Genomic DNA, 14592 nt, shown 5'->3' on the forward strand with positions numbered 1-14592 from the left:
CTGCACTGACTGCAAATTAAAAATGCATTTACAACATTAGATGGAATAGCTTAACCTAATTTTCCTTCCACTTAACTTCCAAGGGCTCTCTTCTGCCGCTAGGTAAAACAACAAATCCCACCATAATGAAAAAGAATTTTGTGCAAATGTTGATGTTAATATCTGACCTAGAGCTCGATGGTTTCTTTGCAGCGCCTTGTCTCATTTATGCATGTAAAAATCTGGAATAATTTCCAATAGAGTCAAAGGAGTTACTGCAGAATTAGGTGGGTTTAAACAAAATCTGGAAATTAGAGTTTTTAGCTTACTAGGTAAATAAAGGGCAAAATTCCTTTCAAATGTTTGTCTCTGAACACAATTATAATATAACTGTTTACCTATCCTTAGTGAATATTTTTTAAATAATTCAAAACCTTTTTTAAATGGTGGAATGATAATTGTACAATGATGGAAGAGGAATTGAGTGCTCAGACAATTTACTGCACCCAAGTTGGAAATTTTCATTGAATTTTTAAACCCTTAAATCAATATTGTGCAATTTTTACAAAACTTTTAGAAAAAATCTCATCAAATAATATCATGAGATTAATCCATAAGCAGCAAGAGTATCAGTTCTGATGTAAATAGGAATTAATTTGATTATACACCTAAACATAGATGTTTTATACAGTTATTTTAACAACTGTATTTATATGATAATTAAATATGTATTTAATGAAATCCCCCAATATCTGCAAGAGCAAGTCTCTGTAATGTTTACTTTATTAACGTCCATTCTTGCAGCCCTCCCATATGACACCACTGCAATATTTCTATATGTAGCAGAGGTCAAAGGGATTCGTAGTCAAAAGTTCAGCAGGCCTGGGATGAGAAAGCTGTAAATGGCATATCGTACATCGGTCCTGATGACTTGCAGTTTCGTGCACGACAGATCAAGTTTATATTGCTACCCAAGGTGTGAGGGAGGATTTAAGCAATCCTATACGAAGGATAGAACCACATGAAAGTAGGATGAGAGAACTCGTTTTGTTTTGCTTTGTTTTCCCCCGAGAGGAAAATATTCTGCATCCGTTTTAGCACCGGATTTATCATTTCAACTTGTTCAATAGCATTTTAGGAAAACAGCTTTGCAAAGCAGGAGCCCCTGATGAGCAGGTTAAAAGCTGTAAGCATTAGGATCAGCCAGTGCTTCTATAGGACTAGACTCCTCTTTGGTTAATACGTTAAATCATTGACTTACAAGTGATGAAACATTTAGGATAAGTCAGTTCTTGTTGCTCTGAATGGATGAACAGTGATTTATGGCCTTTACTACAAACTTTAAGTCTGCTTTCTCCACTCACAGAAGCATAAACCTATTTCTCCTGCAGGGTACACATTGCTGCCATAAACCACAGGAGCACTGCTCTGCTTTCACCCCTCGTCTGCAACATTTAAGAGATTAATCTGCAACAGGGGATGCACAAATCTGACACGAACTGCTAAAGCTAATCTTAAAATGAGCAATTCATGGACATAACACTGTTTCCTAAATTATGTGAATGAAATGCAAGTGTTTTGCACTCGCTAAAAAAAAAAAAAAGTCTCCACTCCTGCAGTGACCGAGATGGTTGTAAAGGCAGACTGTGCTCTCTTGAATTTACACTGAAAACTACGTGGCCAGCCCAAAAATGAGACTAACTGACAATGACAACAGAATAAAAATAACAAGATAAATATCCTAACCATCACCCGAACCAGGGAAATTTAAAAGGTCAGCGGACAAACTCCTATGCCCTATTTCTTCAGTAAAAGGGTAGCACTAAGAGATCTAATGCTCCTCTGTGTTTTAAAGCAATCTTCGATCTGAGCGCCTCAATTTTTAGCTTTTCCCTGCAAGGCGGGTATTACCAAACAAGGCAACTAAATAACTTGCCCAAAGCTCTGCATGAGATGTAAGGCAAGGCTACAACAGATTCCTGTTGCCAGGCTGTAACTGCGCTGGGCTTTCTTCTTTATGGCTTTGCTTGCCTCCACTTGTGTAGCTGATTCTTCCCCTACAATCAACTGTCTCATTATATGTCCTGGACCTGTCAGCCCAGGTGAGAATGCAACACCTTTCGAAAACACTGGGCTTTGTTTTTCGTAAAAAATGAACAAGTTAGTGAGCCTGGGATGAATGAATCGCAATAGTAACATGTTAAAGAGGGATGCCAGAGCACATCAGCCCAGATTTGCTGTGTCTAGGTTAAGCAGCAAGGTGCAAAGCAGACAGTCAGCTTGAAGTCAAAGAGAAGGATCTTCTTTCGGTTACACCTTTTTTTGAGTGTCTAAAATTCTTCCAATATCCACAGAAAAAGGATTTTTAAAGCAACTCTCCATTGACTTCAGTGCAGCGACCAGGTGTAGCTGAAGGCAGAACTCAGCGTTTCAGGCTTGCAGCCCAAGCTGTGGGTGCTCGCAAGGGGACCCCTTAGTCCAGTGATTTCCGTCCTTTTTGGATTTGGTCCTTCCAATGGATCAGCAAATCCCTCTAGTGTGAATTTAAACCTAATGACAAGAAGTTTGGTTTTGAGACCCATGGTGTTGGACTGTGGACCATCACTGACTGCAGGTCTGGGCTCGTAAACCACTGCACTAACGGTATCCCAAATTGTGACAGTAGGTTTGGTTCAGTACAATAAACAGTACAGAAAGGCAGGAGGACAAAAACGAACACAGTTGCAACTAAAGCCCCTTGGGTGCCTCAGGAGACTCCGACAATAGTCATTTTGCAGAACCAACGATAAATCAGGTAAAACTTAGACCCACCATGCAGGTGAGCTAGGAAACAGAGACAGTATCTATTTTCTGTTGTAACAGTACCACACAGCAGTAATGTTGTCCTCTTGGTGAAGTTACAAATCATCCCACTTTCCCAAATAGAAAGGATTGTAAGGATGGAAAGAGAAAGCCTTCATGAAATCCATCTGTCCTCCAGTTCTTTGCCAGATGAGCCAGATTTTTCCATAGGTAGATCAAGGCTGGTTATTGATTCTCAAGAAAGCAACGAATTCCCTCCTCGGTCAAGTGCATTATGCCAAATGCATCCCTGATGTGATTCTGCTCAGAACAATCCTCTTGCTCCATGGATGAGCCTGCTCTTTGCTCCACTGGCCTGAAGCAGCTCTCTTTCTCCCTGGAGGTGACTCAGGGATCTATTTCCTTCCCTATTACCAAGTTCAAGCAATCGCACATCGCGGATCAAAAACTATTTCATAACATTTCTGAAGCTTCCTGGCAAACTCCGATTATATTTCTTCAACCAAGCTCATGAAATTTTTTATTATGACTGCAGGAGTAACAGCACATGAGTAATTCGGGGCTGAACATATATATTTGCAACCCCAAGAGCTGAACAATGCTCCTACCACTGTTTTACAGCCCTCGTTTGGTTTTATAACAACTTCTGCCTTGGTACAAGGGAATTTTGTCAAGATATGCCACCCTAACAGTGCTTTGTTTGTGTTCCTCTACATCCTGTATACAACTTATTTTTCTCTCTTGAGGGCATAGCAAGGGAGCAGCATTCAAGTAGTTCAAGGTTTATGCTGCTGAAACAATTATAGTGTTGCTATACTACTAACACCATTCTCCCTGTAACGGTTTTGAATGATTTGATGGTACTCTGGGAAAGGACTACAAGGAAAGCAAGCATAAAACCACGACAAGCAAGTACATAGATCAGGATACTAATCTTAACAGCCTGTTGTGTCTGAATCCTCTTAACGTGATAATACAACATCAGTGTCTACAGAGGACTGGCCCAAAGGTCCATCCAGACCAGGACCCTGTCTCAGACAGGGCCAACAGCAGAAGCCTATGGAAAATGATGAAAAAAAATACGAGTGGAGTACCATTTTCCCTGCCTGTTTCTCTAGACTCCAGTCATTTGCTGCTCAGCAGCTTCTTGGGTCAGAATGCCTTTGTGCTTGATGGCTCTCACTTGAATGTTGATAATAACTATTATCCCCTGTCAAAAGCACACTTGATCCCCTGTTATTATCACAAGTCAATGCAAAAACACTGAAGATGAGGATGCCTATCTTAGTCCTCTCTCTTACCCTCTAAAACAGTAAGCTATCTATTATCTATTATAAATGGTCCTTGGCTGTATTATCTCCTGAACCATTGCTGGGAACTGTTCGAGAGAGGCGGCACTGGCTTGCCCATGCTCAGCCAGCCAAGGACACTTCTAAGATGTACGAAGGAAGCAATTTCGCACACCAGGAAATGTTCCTTACGCAGGTGTAGCCGCTGATTTAAACTCACTTGTGATGGGTTTATAGCAAGCATGTCTAACACACTGCTTGTGGAGATCCCTTTGATAAGAAGGTAACTTTAGGCAGTCACATCCTAAAGGTGTTAAGAAAGATGTGGTTTTGGATGGGTGTAAACTCAGTCCGTATTACCCTACCAATTCTGGTGAAACACGTGGAAAAAAAAGGAATAGGCTCTATGACTGTGGTGTGTAATACCTGAACAGTCCTAGATAACGGATGAACTGATATTGCTCAGGACATAGTGCTGTCAGTTCTGCTTTCTCAGTTATTCCGGATGGTCTTCAGTGGTATTTCAGAAATGATCACAATATGCCTGCAGCTTTGCTTACTGGCCCCTGGTTTTTCTTAGCAGTACGTAACTCATGTTCTGCCAGGCTGACACGCATTTTCAAGTATTCCCACAGGAATAGAAACATTTTGCTTGCACTAGTGGTGGTGTGACATACCCTTCATTTGCTCCTCCTTTTTCATATAATGCATTTATGAACATTATATGATGAAGTTGATTTGCCAGGTTTGGAAATCAACAGATGGTGATGGGTATAGAGCTGAGCTGCAGTATACCCATGCACATCTTGATAGACATACAGATACGTGTACACCAACAATCAACATGGATAAGATGGCAAATATATTCGATCCTCAATGAGATGGTTTTAGAGTAATTCACTGACATACTTACAGAGCTGGTCAAGGATCATACCTTCTATGGTAATGGCTTGGTCTCCTCTCCTCTCCTGGGTCAGGGCTGCAGCACTGTGATGGTAAAGTTCTGCTCCACTTTTTGCAGACCCTAATCTGTTCACCAGCTAAAGAGAATCATGCAGTACCAAATGAAACGCAGGATGTTTTTGTATAATAAGCCCTTCCTATCCTACATTACAAATTCATTGCAATTACACGACAACAGAAACAGGTGAAGGTGTGATTCCAAACCTAAGCTGAGTTTGTATGAACACATTGCTGCTCAGCGGAGTTCATGATAACGCTTTACCACGAATGACTCGCAGAGACAAGTTAGGGCACATCAACTAACTTAGTTATTTGCGGTTTGCTCTGCAGCCGGTGACTTGGTCCTGAGGTAGCTCTGTCTCTACCAACAGGCACAGATTCCTGCCGTATGGCATTTAAGCGGCAGTTAAAGAGGTTTTTTTGTTTATCATCCATTTATAACTGAGTCCTACTCAGCCAAGGGAATACTGGACCTTGGGATCTTAGCTAATGGCAAATGCAAGGTAATGTGATTTTGCTGAAATTCTAGTAGAAGTCTTTAAATTATATCAAACTTCCTAAAAAATTTCTGTGGAATAACTGTGAAGTTGCTCTGAGCTGAACCGTTTACCATGGATCAGCTGACCCACGCTAATTTCCTCAGTCAAGGTCAACAGCTTTTATGGCTGAGCCCTGAGAGCTTATTACTATGTTGTTACAATGAATGCATAGACTATGACAAATCTTTAGAAAACATTTTACAGCACATTTATTTTAATTTATTACATACTTCCACATATGCTTGCTAAAGAAACAGGAATTTCAGTGGTCTACACTTCCATTTAGATTTCATTTCTTTCTTTTGGCTTCGGATGGTTTCTTTGTAGTGGCATGAATCTGTCCTAACTTAAAGACTCTCCACAAACAAAACGTCACGTCAGAATGGTCCTAAACTTTGTAAGAGGTACCTCTAGAGATCTGGATCTGAATTTAAGCTACAGAACAAGCTCACTCAATAATTATTTGAACCACTAAACTCTCAGATCAGAATATTCTGAAGCCTTTGGATGTTCACAGTCCAGGTCTCGTTCAGGAGAACCTGACTTTGTATAAACTTTTTTGTATGGCAGGTGGCAGCAATTACTCAGCCACTGTTCTCACGCAATGGATCTCTCCCAGTAAAATGAATTCTCCTACCTATGTCATGTCAGACAGCAGATCTTTAAATCTCTCCAAACTTACCTCACATTCATAGTGTCCCATATCTTCATTGGAAGGGTTCTTGACCACCAGGACTATTATGCCACTCCGTGGTTCACTGAAAGTCTGGTATTTACTTGTGTCTTTCAACAGTACCCCATCTTTGTACCATCTGCGCGTGGAAAACACCGAGTATAAGCCAGGACAAAATACGCAGTGTCAAGATGTCCCCAGCTCACTGATCCATCTATCAGACCAGTGGGCAAACAACTCAAGAGTTAACCATTAGACAAAAGTTTGGATCCTGGAAGATGGGTGTACAGATGGGTAGATCACACGTGGATACCAAACTGCACAGGTTTATGAGATTCTTCTCAAAAAATCTCATGCAGGCAAAAGGGCTTCTAATCTTGCGAAGCTATTTTTTGTCTGAATACCCCAGACTGGTTGCTGATAAAATAAATTCAAGTGTAAGGCAGGGAGGAGAAAGGAATGATAAAATGTTGTCAGGGCAATCCTGTTGTATCAGGATCTGATACAGTCCTGTGGCCGGTATAATCTGTAGGTATTTCTTTTCAGATGCTAGCTAGAACAAATTGCTGAGAATCCCATGAATGCTGGAATTGGGAAGAGGCAGCATTGGGATGGGGTTAAGATGGAAGACAGAGAAGAAAGAGTCATAACCTTGAAAAAAAGGGCAGGAGACTCTCATGATCATGCAAAATGGGAAAACAGGATTTGTTCCAGTGTGATTTGAAGAACTGACCTGATTTGAGGCCTAGGTGCTCCTTCGATAGTACAGGTAAACTGAGCATCTTCACCCTCCACAAAATAAGCATTTCTAACCTTGTTCACAAACCGTGGTGGCACTGCAAAACAAGGATAAATGTAGCTAGTGGCTGGAAATATGGCCAGATACAAAGAATGTGTCCCTGACCAGACAATTCTCATGATGTCTGCAAACAAGACACTAAAGACCCATTTTTTTGACCTAAGAACAATTGACTACACCTGTACATCAAATAATTTTTGTTAAAGTATTATCCAGTAGATGTTACACAGAACTTCTAGGAATGTCTTAATGTTCATGTTTAAGGTATTACATAGCAGACCCCTTTAAAACAATGCATCTGTGCAGGACTTTACCTTGAACAAGAATCTTTCCTAAGGTACTGGCATTTCCAGCAGGACTGGAGGCAAAGCACATGTACTGTCCTGAGTCAACACCTGTTAGGTTGTCCAAGATCAATGTGCAGGAGCCGTCGGGATCTTCTATTATAATGTGATGGGGATCCACCTCCACAGGCTTGCCATCTTAAAGATAAAGGGGAAAAAAATTTCCGTAAAGAGTTTAGTATCAATTATGTTTTCTCCTTGGGAATTTCATCCAGCTTTTTGGCTTGAGAGGACTGAGCGCTGTATTTGCTTTATTGCAGCTGATGTTGGTAGCTGAGGAATGAGCTCTTCATCTTCCTCCAGCTCTCTACAAAACATCCTCTGGGCAAAGCACTGTTGAGGGATCTCATACATCATCAATCCTCATTTAAAAGTGAAATTGGCCCAGAGTATGTGCTGGGCAGTTACAGCTCTGATTTGCTAGCCAAAGGAACACCTCCAAAGTGACTGTAAACATGCAGAACAGATCTTTACAAGGCATGAACTTATAGCAAAGCTGTTTCCTCTGCAATACAGTAATGCTGGGGAAAAGAGTATGTCCGCACAGCTGCCTGTGCTATGACGTGGAAACATCTGAACTAGTTCAAACAAGTTGTTCATTTACTAGAAGTTGTCTAACTGCCATAAGATGTGGATTCATACGGACTGATAGGCAAACCTGAAAAAGCAGGGTATATTAGCTTACAGGAAGATCTACGTTACTTGGGTTGTTTAGTAGCTAACTTTAACTTGGGTATCTCTAGGTGGTCAGCTTTTAGATTACCCACTAACCAATTAGCACAAAGCAATATAGACTTAGAACAAATTTGGAGGATGCATTTCATGACTTGCTGCTCATACCTTTGTACCAGCAGACAGATGGCTTGGGAGATCCCGTAACTTTGCAAGCCAGCTTGACTGTCTCCCCCAGCTCAGCTGTACAATCTGCCAGTTCTTCTTCAAAGTCTGGAGGTACTGAAACATCAGAATAAGCAGGTTAGTCTGGAGGAGGGGGGCTCTGTCCATAGGTTGGCTGCTACAAAGTAAGATAAGAATAGGTATAATTTTTGCAAATCTGTGAGGTTCAGAATGGAAAGCTGGACAGGAAATTTTAGCAGCTAATGACTTTCCAGGTGACATGCTGTCCTTGCTTATCTGAGACTAAATTCCGTCTGTCAAATGTCTGCTGTTGGCTATAAAGATGGGCCATAAAAAAAAATGGGATTTGTTGCTGATCTGGAAGTATTTTAGGCCATGATTTTAATAAGCACATCCGTTATTCAGACACCACACAGCTGTCGCAGTTAAGATAGTTCCCCACTTAAAATGCACACTTGATATCCAAACTAGTATTCTGTTGGTCTCCATACAATAAAAATCTATGCTTTATTAAGGGGCTTTTATTTTATTACTACCATATGAAACTATGGAAAATTATTCTGACAGTCTTCCTCATTAGAACATCTCACTAAAAGCACAAAAATAAAATGGAGACTTGTTTCCAGTGTATATAGACTAAAACCAACTCTGTTCTGGCATTTTAAGATGCCAAATTTCCTAACACTGTAAAGGACACCATTTCTAGCTTATACCTAGACAATAAAGATTTAATATCCTTGCTGCTAAATTTTGTCGATAGGAAATAGGTGGAATCTCAAATGACAGTGAGGACGAAGCAGCCTGAATGACAAGATAAAAATCCAGAGCAAACCCATGTGCCCAGATACAGCCATGTAAGTCAGAAGTCAAGTGGAGGATTCAGTACCCAACAAAGTCTCCGGAGACTTTATACTGGTATGAGTAGGACTCTGGATCAGGTCCTGAGACTACTTTTCCCACTGGAGTCTGGTGCTCTTCATGCAATGGGCCAGGACCTTTGTCACCAAATTCTGTGATCATCTACCCTTCTGCAATCCCTGCCAAATCAAATGCATTTCTAGTGCCAACTCTGCAATTTGTGTTTCGGAAGTTTCAATAGCGTGTTTCTCTTCTCCAGTGATGCATGTTTTCTGGGCTATTTTGCTGGAAAACGACATTCTCTACTTATTGACAAAAACGTACGAATATGAAGAAAGGGAGCTGAGTGAGCAACCACTTCAGCCTCTGACTCCGATCCTCCATCAAAGGCAATCCACATCACTTGAAACAGCCAGGGAAAGCCAGCTCTTCTCAACTCATCAGTCTGCGTTTTCCACACTTAGGTTACAGACACTGAAGAGTAATTAGAAAGTTACTCATCTGCTCTAGTACTCCCTCAAAATCTATATAGGTCCTGTGAGACCCCTGTTGTGTAAATTTAATCACTTCAGTGATATACAGTCTTGGCTGTCTTGATGGTAAATGGAGAGAGCCAAACACCACCGTCCCATCCTGATAAAGGTGCCTTCCCCAGCTCAGGTGGAGGACATAACACTGCTATAATCATTCCAGTTAAAGCTTACTGCATGCTGTCAAGTCACATGAGTTGTTATTTTCAGCAGTCTGTGAAGTGATTAAAGGAAACCCTCCAACCCTCATTCAGTTTAAGAGGTGGCAGATGACCCTAGATGGTTTCTCTCCCTCTTTTGCTAATCTTCTTCCTGAATTAGGGAGACCACCCAAGAAAAAAACAAGGTTTGGCCTGTCTTGGGCCATACTCACTCCAGACAGGCTCGCTGATCCGCTGCTGTATGCCACAGATCTCCTTCACCCAGGAGTTCTTGATATTCACTGTGCGTGCTTGAAGGAGGTACTTGCGGACCAAGTCTTCCCGTTCGTGCCAGATCTCAAACGCCCGGTCATCCCCTTCCACAAGGTCGTTCACATCTATGTTGTTCAGCTGTGTGACAGAAGGAGGACAAGAAAGTCAACACACATCCTGTGTTCTTAGGGCTCAATTTCAGCCAGAACCTTTCCGGTAACTGAAATCCCAGAGTTTAGGACAGTTCAGATCTGGACCTAGCCTTTGTGAACCAGAACCATCGTCAACCAAGGTTTGAAATGGAAAGTGTGTACGCTCTTCAGCGGACATGACTTGTGCCATTCCCATTAAAGCTATATTAGATGCTCCAACAGCAAAAGGGGTCATTTATACCACTTTTAAAGATTTCAGATTGCATGAGCAATGCAATGCAGCTTTGGCTGAAGAGCAGTCAGGGTCACTTTGCAATCTTTTCCCCAATATACTTGAATTTCTGGTTACCAAACAGACATTTTCCTGGGAGTAATTATCACATTTCAGGAAAATAACATCCAGCATTAAAGGGTATCCCAAGGGTGGAACTCACCAACGCTACAGTGCAGCGCTGTTGGGCCCAGGAATAGCACAATTAGGGACAACATGAAAAGAAATTACAGAGCAGGCACTCCCTGGACAAAGCATCCCTTTTTTTTCCTTGGAAAATAAAATCTGCCTATGAATATCAATGAGGACAGAGAAAAAGATTTTCAGGAGGCCCTGACTGGGCTAGGTCAAGAACTCCATGGATTTTTTGTTTTGTTGGTTAGTTTTTAACAGAGCTGAGCATCTATTGCCTTGGGGAAACCCTTTCTGCAATTTCTTGCAGTTTTAACCCAAGCCCTGAATGTCTGAAGATGAGCTGGTCAAATCCTCTGAATTTTTCATTTCTGAACAGGAATTGGTGTCAGGAAAGGACATAACCAGCAGAGACAACTGCTGGGAATGGAGCATATGACTAAAAGAGCATTTCGTCCAATTTACTACCAACATTACAGGCTGCCAAAACCAAAGATCTACAAATGCTAGCAAATACTATAGACAGCAAAACTCACATCAATATCACATAGTTATGCAGTTAACTCAATGAGGTAACAGAGGTGAATAAACACTTGTACATGTAATCTTATTGCTGCGTGGTAAAAATCCACCCATGCTTCTGATGGTTTCTGACATGTTTTTGACAGGTTTAACAGACAGATTTTGGGATAAGCATAGATTCTACTTGTGCTTCAAAGACTTTTGGAAACAAAGGAATAGCTCAAAAGGATTAGTGAAATGTCCAAGCTGGACAGAAATGTGAAGTTCTAAGTGACAGTGAAATGCTCTAGGTGAGGATATAGTGACCAGACCTTCATGATGTTCTTGAAGATGTAACTGTAGGTGTCTGTCTTTGTGTCTCGTTTTGGTTTGCAGATCACAATATAATTTTTGAAGAGGAAAACATGTCTTTTGTGTCCTTTCCATGCCATTCGAGCCCCTGGAGCTCCTTCCCACACAATGAAGTGGCCCTGATAGGAAAAAGAAGGAAGAGCACATAATGATAACTCTGGAATAATTACCATGATGACATCTCACCATCATTTTTCAATGAACAGGTAACAAATGTTTACTGTTACATCATCACTTTATGTGTCTGGTTTATTACAGCACAGCAGATTGTTTCTAATGCTAAAGGTAATGCATCAGGCTGACAGCACCACCAGGGGTGCACACAGTGGTTGTCATTACTTTGACCTTTAAATGGTATTCTTGCTTGCCAGAAAAATACAGAGCTCACGTCAAGCTGGCACACTCCACTAGTACTAATGATAATGGAAAATTATATCATGTGTGTTATGTGGCCACTTTATATGCTCACTTGGTCTCCTTCACCAGAGCAGAACATTAATTTCTCATACCTTCAGACTCATACAGCTCAGTTAGTGACATGGGTTCCCCCTAGGCATCATTGGGGAGAAGTAAGCACTCTTGGGGTGTGATTGGACTCTTTTTTTGAACGTCTAAATGTGGACAGATGAATGCCCACCAGAGTATCACTGTAATTTAGCCTTACAACTCCACTCAGCAATACACTGTGATTCCCATGGAAGACATGGGATACAAACAGGCAGAGTAAATGACTTAGAATCATAGAGTCATTGAGGTTGGAAAAGACCCTTAAGATCATCGAGTCCAACCGTTAACCTATCACTGCCAAGCCCGCCACTAAACCATGTCCTCGAGCACCACATCTCCCCGGCTTTTAAATCCCTCCAGGGATGGGGACTCAACCACTTCCCTGGGAAGCCTGTTCCAATGCCTGACTGCCCTTTCAGTGGAGAATTTTTTCCTAATATCCAACCTAAACCTGCCCTGGCGCAGCTTGAAGCCGTTCCCTCTCGTCCCATCGCTTGTTCCTGGGGAGCAGAGACCGACCCCCCCGGCTCCAGCCTCCTTTCAGGCCGTTGCAGAGAGCGATGAGGGCTCCCCTCAGCCTCCTCTTCTCCAGGCTGAGCCCCCCCAGCTCCCCCAGCCGCTCCTCCCCAGCCTTGTGCTCCAGCCCCTGCCCCAGCCTCGCTGCCCTGCTCTGGCCACGCTCCAGCCCCTCCATGGCCGCCTTGGGGTGCGGGGCCCAGCGCTGAGCACAGCACTCGAGGGGCGGCCTCACCAGTGCCCAGCGCAGGGGCACCATCCCTGCCCTGCTCCTGCTGGCCACACCGTGCCTGATACAAGCCAGGATGCCATTGGCCCCAGCTTGCCCAGCATGACACAGTAAGTCTACAAAGAAACAGGAATTTTATTAAGGGTATTGAAAGTCCTAGACTAGTGCCCTGATAGCTGGGTCACCTTTCCTCTGTGCTCCTAAAACACACATCTGTTTCATGAAAGAGACCTGGAGAAGCACACAGGTCTTTTGAAGATATATGAACAGCCATGGAAGAACATCCATAACCTGATCTAATGTTTTCACGTGGAGCATATGCAATGTATACTATGCTACCTTGTACCAACATCCCAGCAAATTAGGCTCTTTGAAAGAACTGTGTCAAATGAAAACATGTAGATTGAAAAGGCCCAGGAAGCTTCCAACACTTGAGGAGCCAACAGAAAAACCCACTGATGCCAGTAATTTCAGGAGTTGGCCCATGTAACTTGCCAATAATAAGAAAGGAGGAGGAAAAAATAAAATGCTTTAAAATCATGTGGGGGCCCAGAGCAAATCTGTTCCTGTTTGATGAGCGGGTTGGAAAGGCAAATAACTACATTATGTGTGAATTGCTCCATAAGCGTCTATGCTCTGGTGTTTCAAACCTTAAATAAGCCAGGAGACCCATCTCTCTAACCAGTAAGAAAGGCAATAAGCAAATTCTTTCTTTCAGATACGATTTCTAAAGGAGCTTCTTGTAGGACCTAAGGCTACTTAGAAACTAGTGAAAGCATGCATAGCACTAACGCTGACTGAGAAATTCCAGTTACCTGTCGGATGGGTTCACCAAGGCTTTCCAAGGTCCCTGGATAATTCTCAATGAGTGAGACATGGAGGTTGTTTTCTGCTCTTCGGGTGAGTGCAGACACAATGGCATAAGCCTGCTCCAGCAAAGTACAGTTTTGGCTATTTCTTGCTTTGTTTCGGATTAATTCCTGGAAATGAATGATGAAAATGTTGCTGGGGAGTCAGGAAAAAAAGAATACATTTCCTTGATAGTCAAAGAGTTTCTCAATACCTGTTCCAGCCTTTTCATCTGAGCAAATTTTATCCCATGCTTTCACCATGTGCTGCTTGGCTACTAAAGTCTCCTCTTTCCTACCTATTCTGCAGCCTCGCTGACTAGCTAGTCTGGCTTTTCCTTACATCAATTGATATTAAACAAAGTTGAAGCAAATACCAGATATGGTTCAGCGAGTGAAACCCCCAAAAATCCCAAAGCAGTCCTAAATTTATCCATTGCATTTCTCTTGTGCTTACCCTGATGATACCATGAGGCAAGGAATTCATGTGGCAGGGCTAAACTGAGTTGCTATTAGATTCAAAACAAGAGAGGATGGAAAAAAATATGAAATGGCAGTTATCCTTTTCTTCCACATTCGTTTCTGTTCCTCTCTTTTGGTAATGAAGGCATGCTCACTCTCTCTTCCAAGAGACCCTTTAAAATGTTGGTGTTTGTGTGGAGGCAGGTGCTCAAAATTAGAAAGTTAATTTGAACCTTCTTCAAACTATTCAAACTGCTCACTTCTGTAATGCTAGAGTACAGAAATATTTTGGCAGTCTTCTTTCTGACTATCCTAGTGCTATTTCCCATGAAAAATACCATTAAAAAATGCTACTTTGAACCTTTCATTTGTGGTTTGGGCTAGAACCTGAGATAGTAGGTGTCGTGGTTAAACATTTCAGGGTGGTAGAATGAGGCAAAGCTTTTCGGAAAACAAAAATTTCATCTTACTGTAATGTCAGTATAAAACACAAGGAGAGAAACTGGTAAGTTAATTTCTTACACATTGGAAATTGCTTTTTTTTATAACACACCT

The 14592-nt window shown here is 41.9% G+C and overlaps 1 protein-coding gene across 1 annotated transcript in view; it reads right to left on the reverse strand.

The window, feature by feature from the left end:
* OBSCN (obscurin, cytoskeletal calmodulin and titin-interacting RhoGEF) overlaps positions 1–14592 on the reverse strand; it is a gene marked incomplete at both ends in the record, with an annotated part of 186125 nt that overhangs the window by 37832 nt on the left and 133701 nt on the right. The window contains 8 exons of the mRNA XM_082305313.1: positions 5005–5110; positions 6255–6384; positions 6979–7081; positions 7359–7526; positions 8229–8342; positions 10008–10185; positions 11436–11594; positions 13543–13707. Of these exons, the coding sequence (XP_082161439.1) occupies positions 5005–5110; positions 6255–6384; positions 6979–7081; positions 7359–7526; positions 8229–8342; positions 10008–10185; positions 11436–11594; positions 13543–13707 (1123 nt within the window). The remainder of the gene's footprint in view (positions 1–5004; positions 5111–6254; positions 6385–6978; positions 7082–7358; positions 7527–8228; positions 8343–10007; positions 10186–11435; positions 11595–13542; positions 13708–14592) is intronic.

Source organism: Platalea leucorodia, assembly GCF_965183815.1.
Source record: "Platalea leucorodia genome assembly, chromosome: 1".
Classification (NCBI taxonomy): domain Eukaryota; kingdom Metazoa; phylum Chordata; class Aves; order Pelecaniformes; family Threskiornithidae; genus Platalea; species Platalea leucorodia.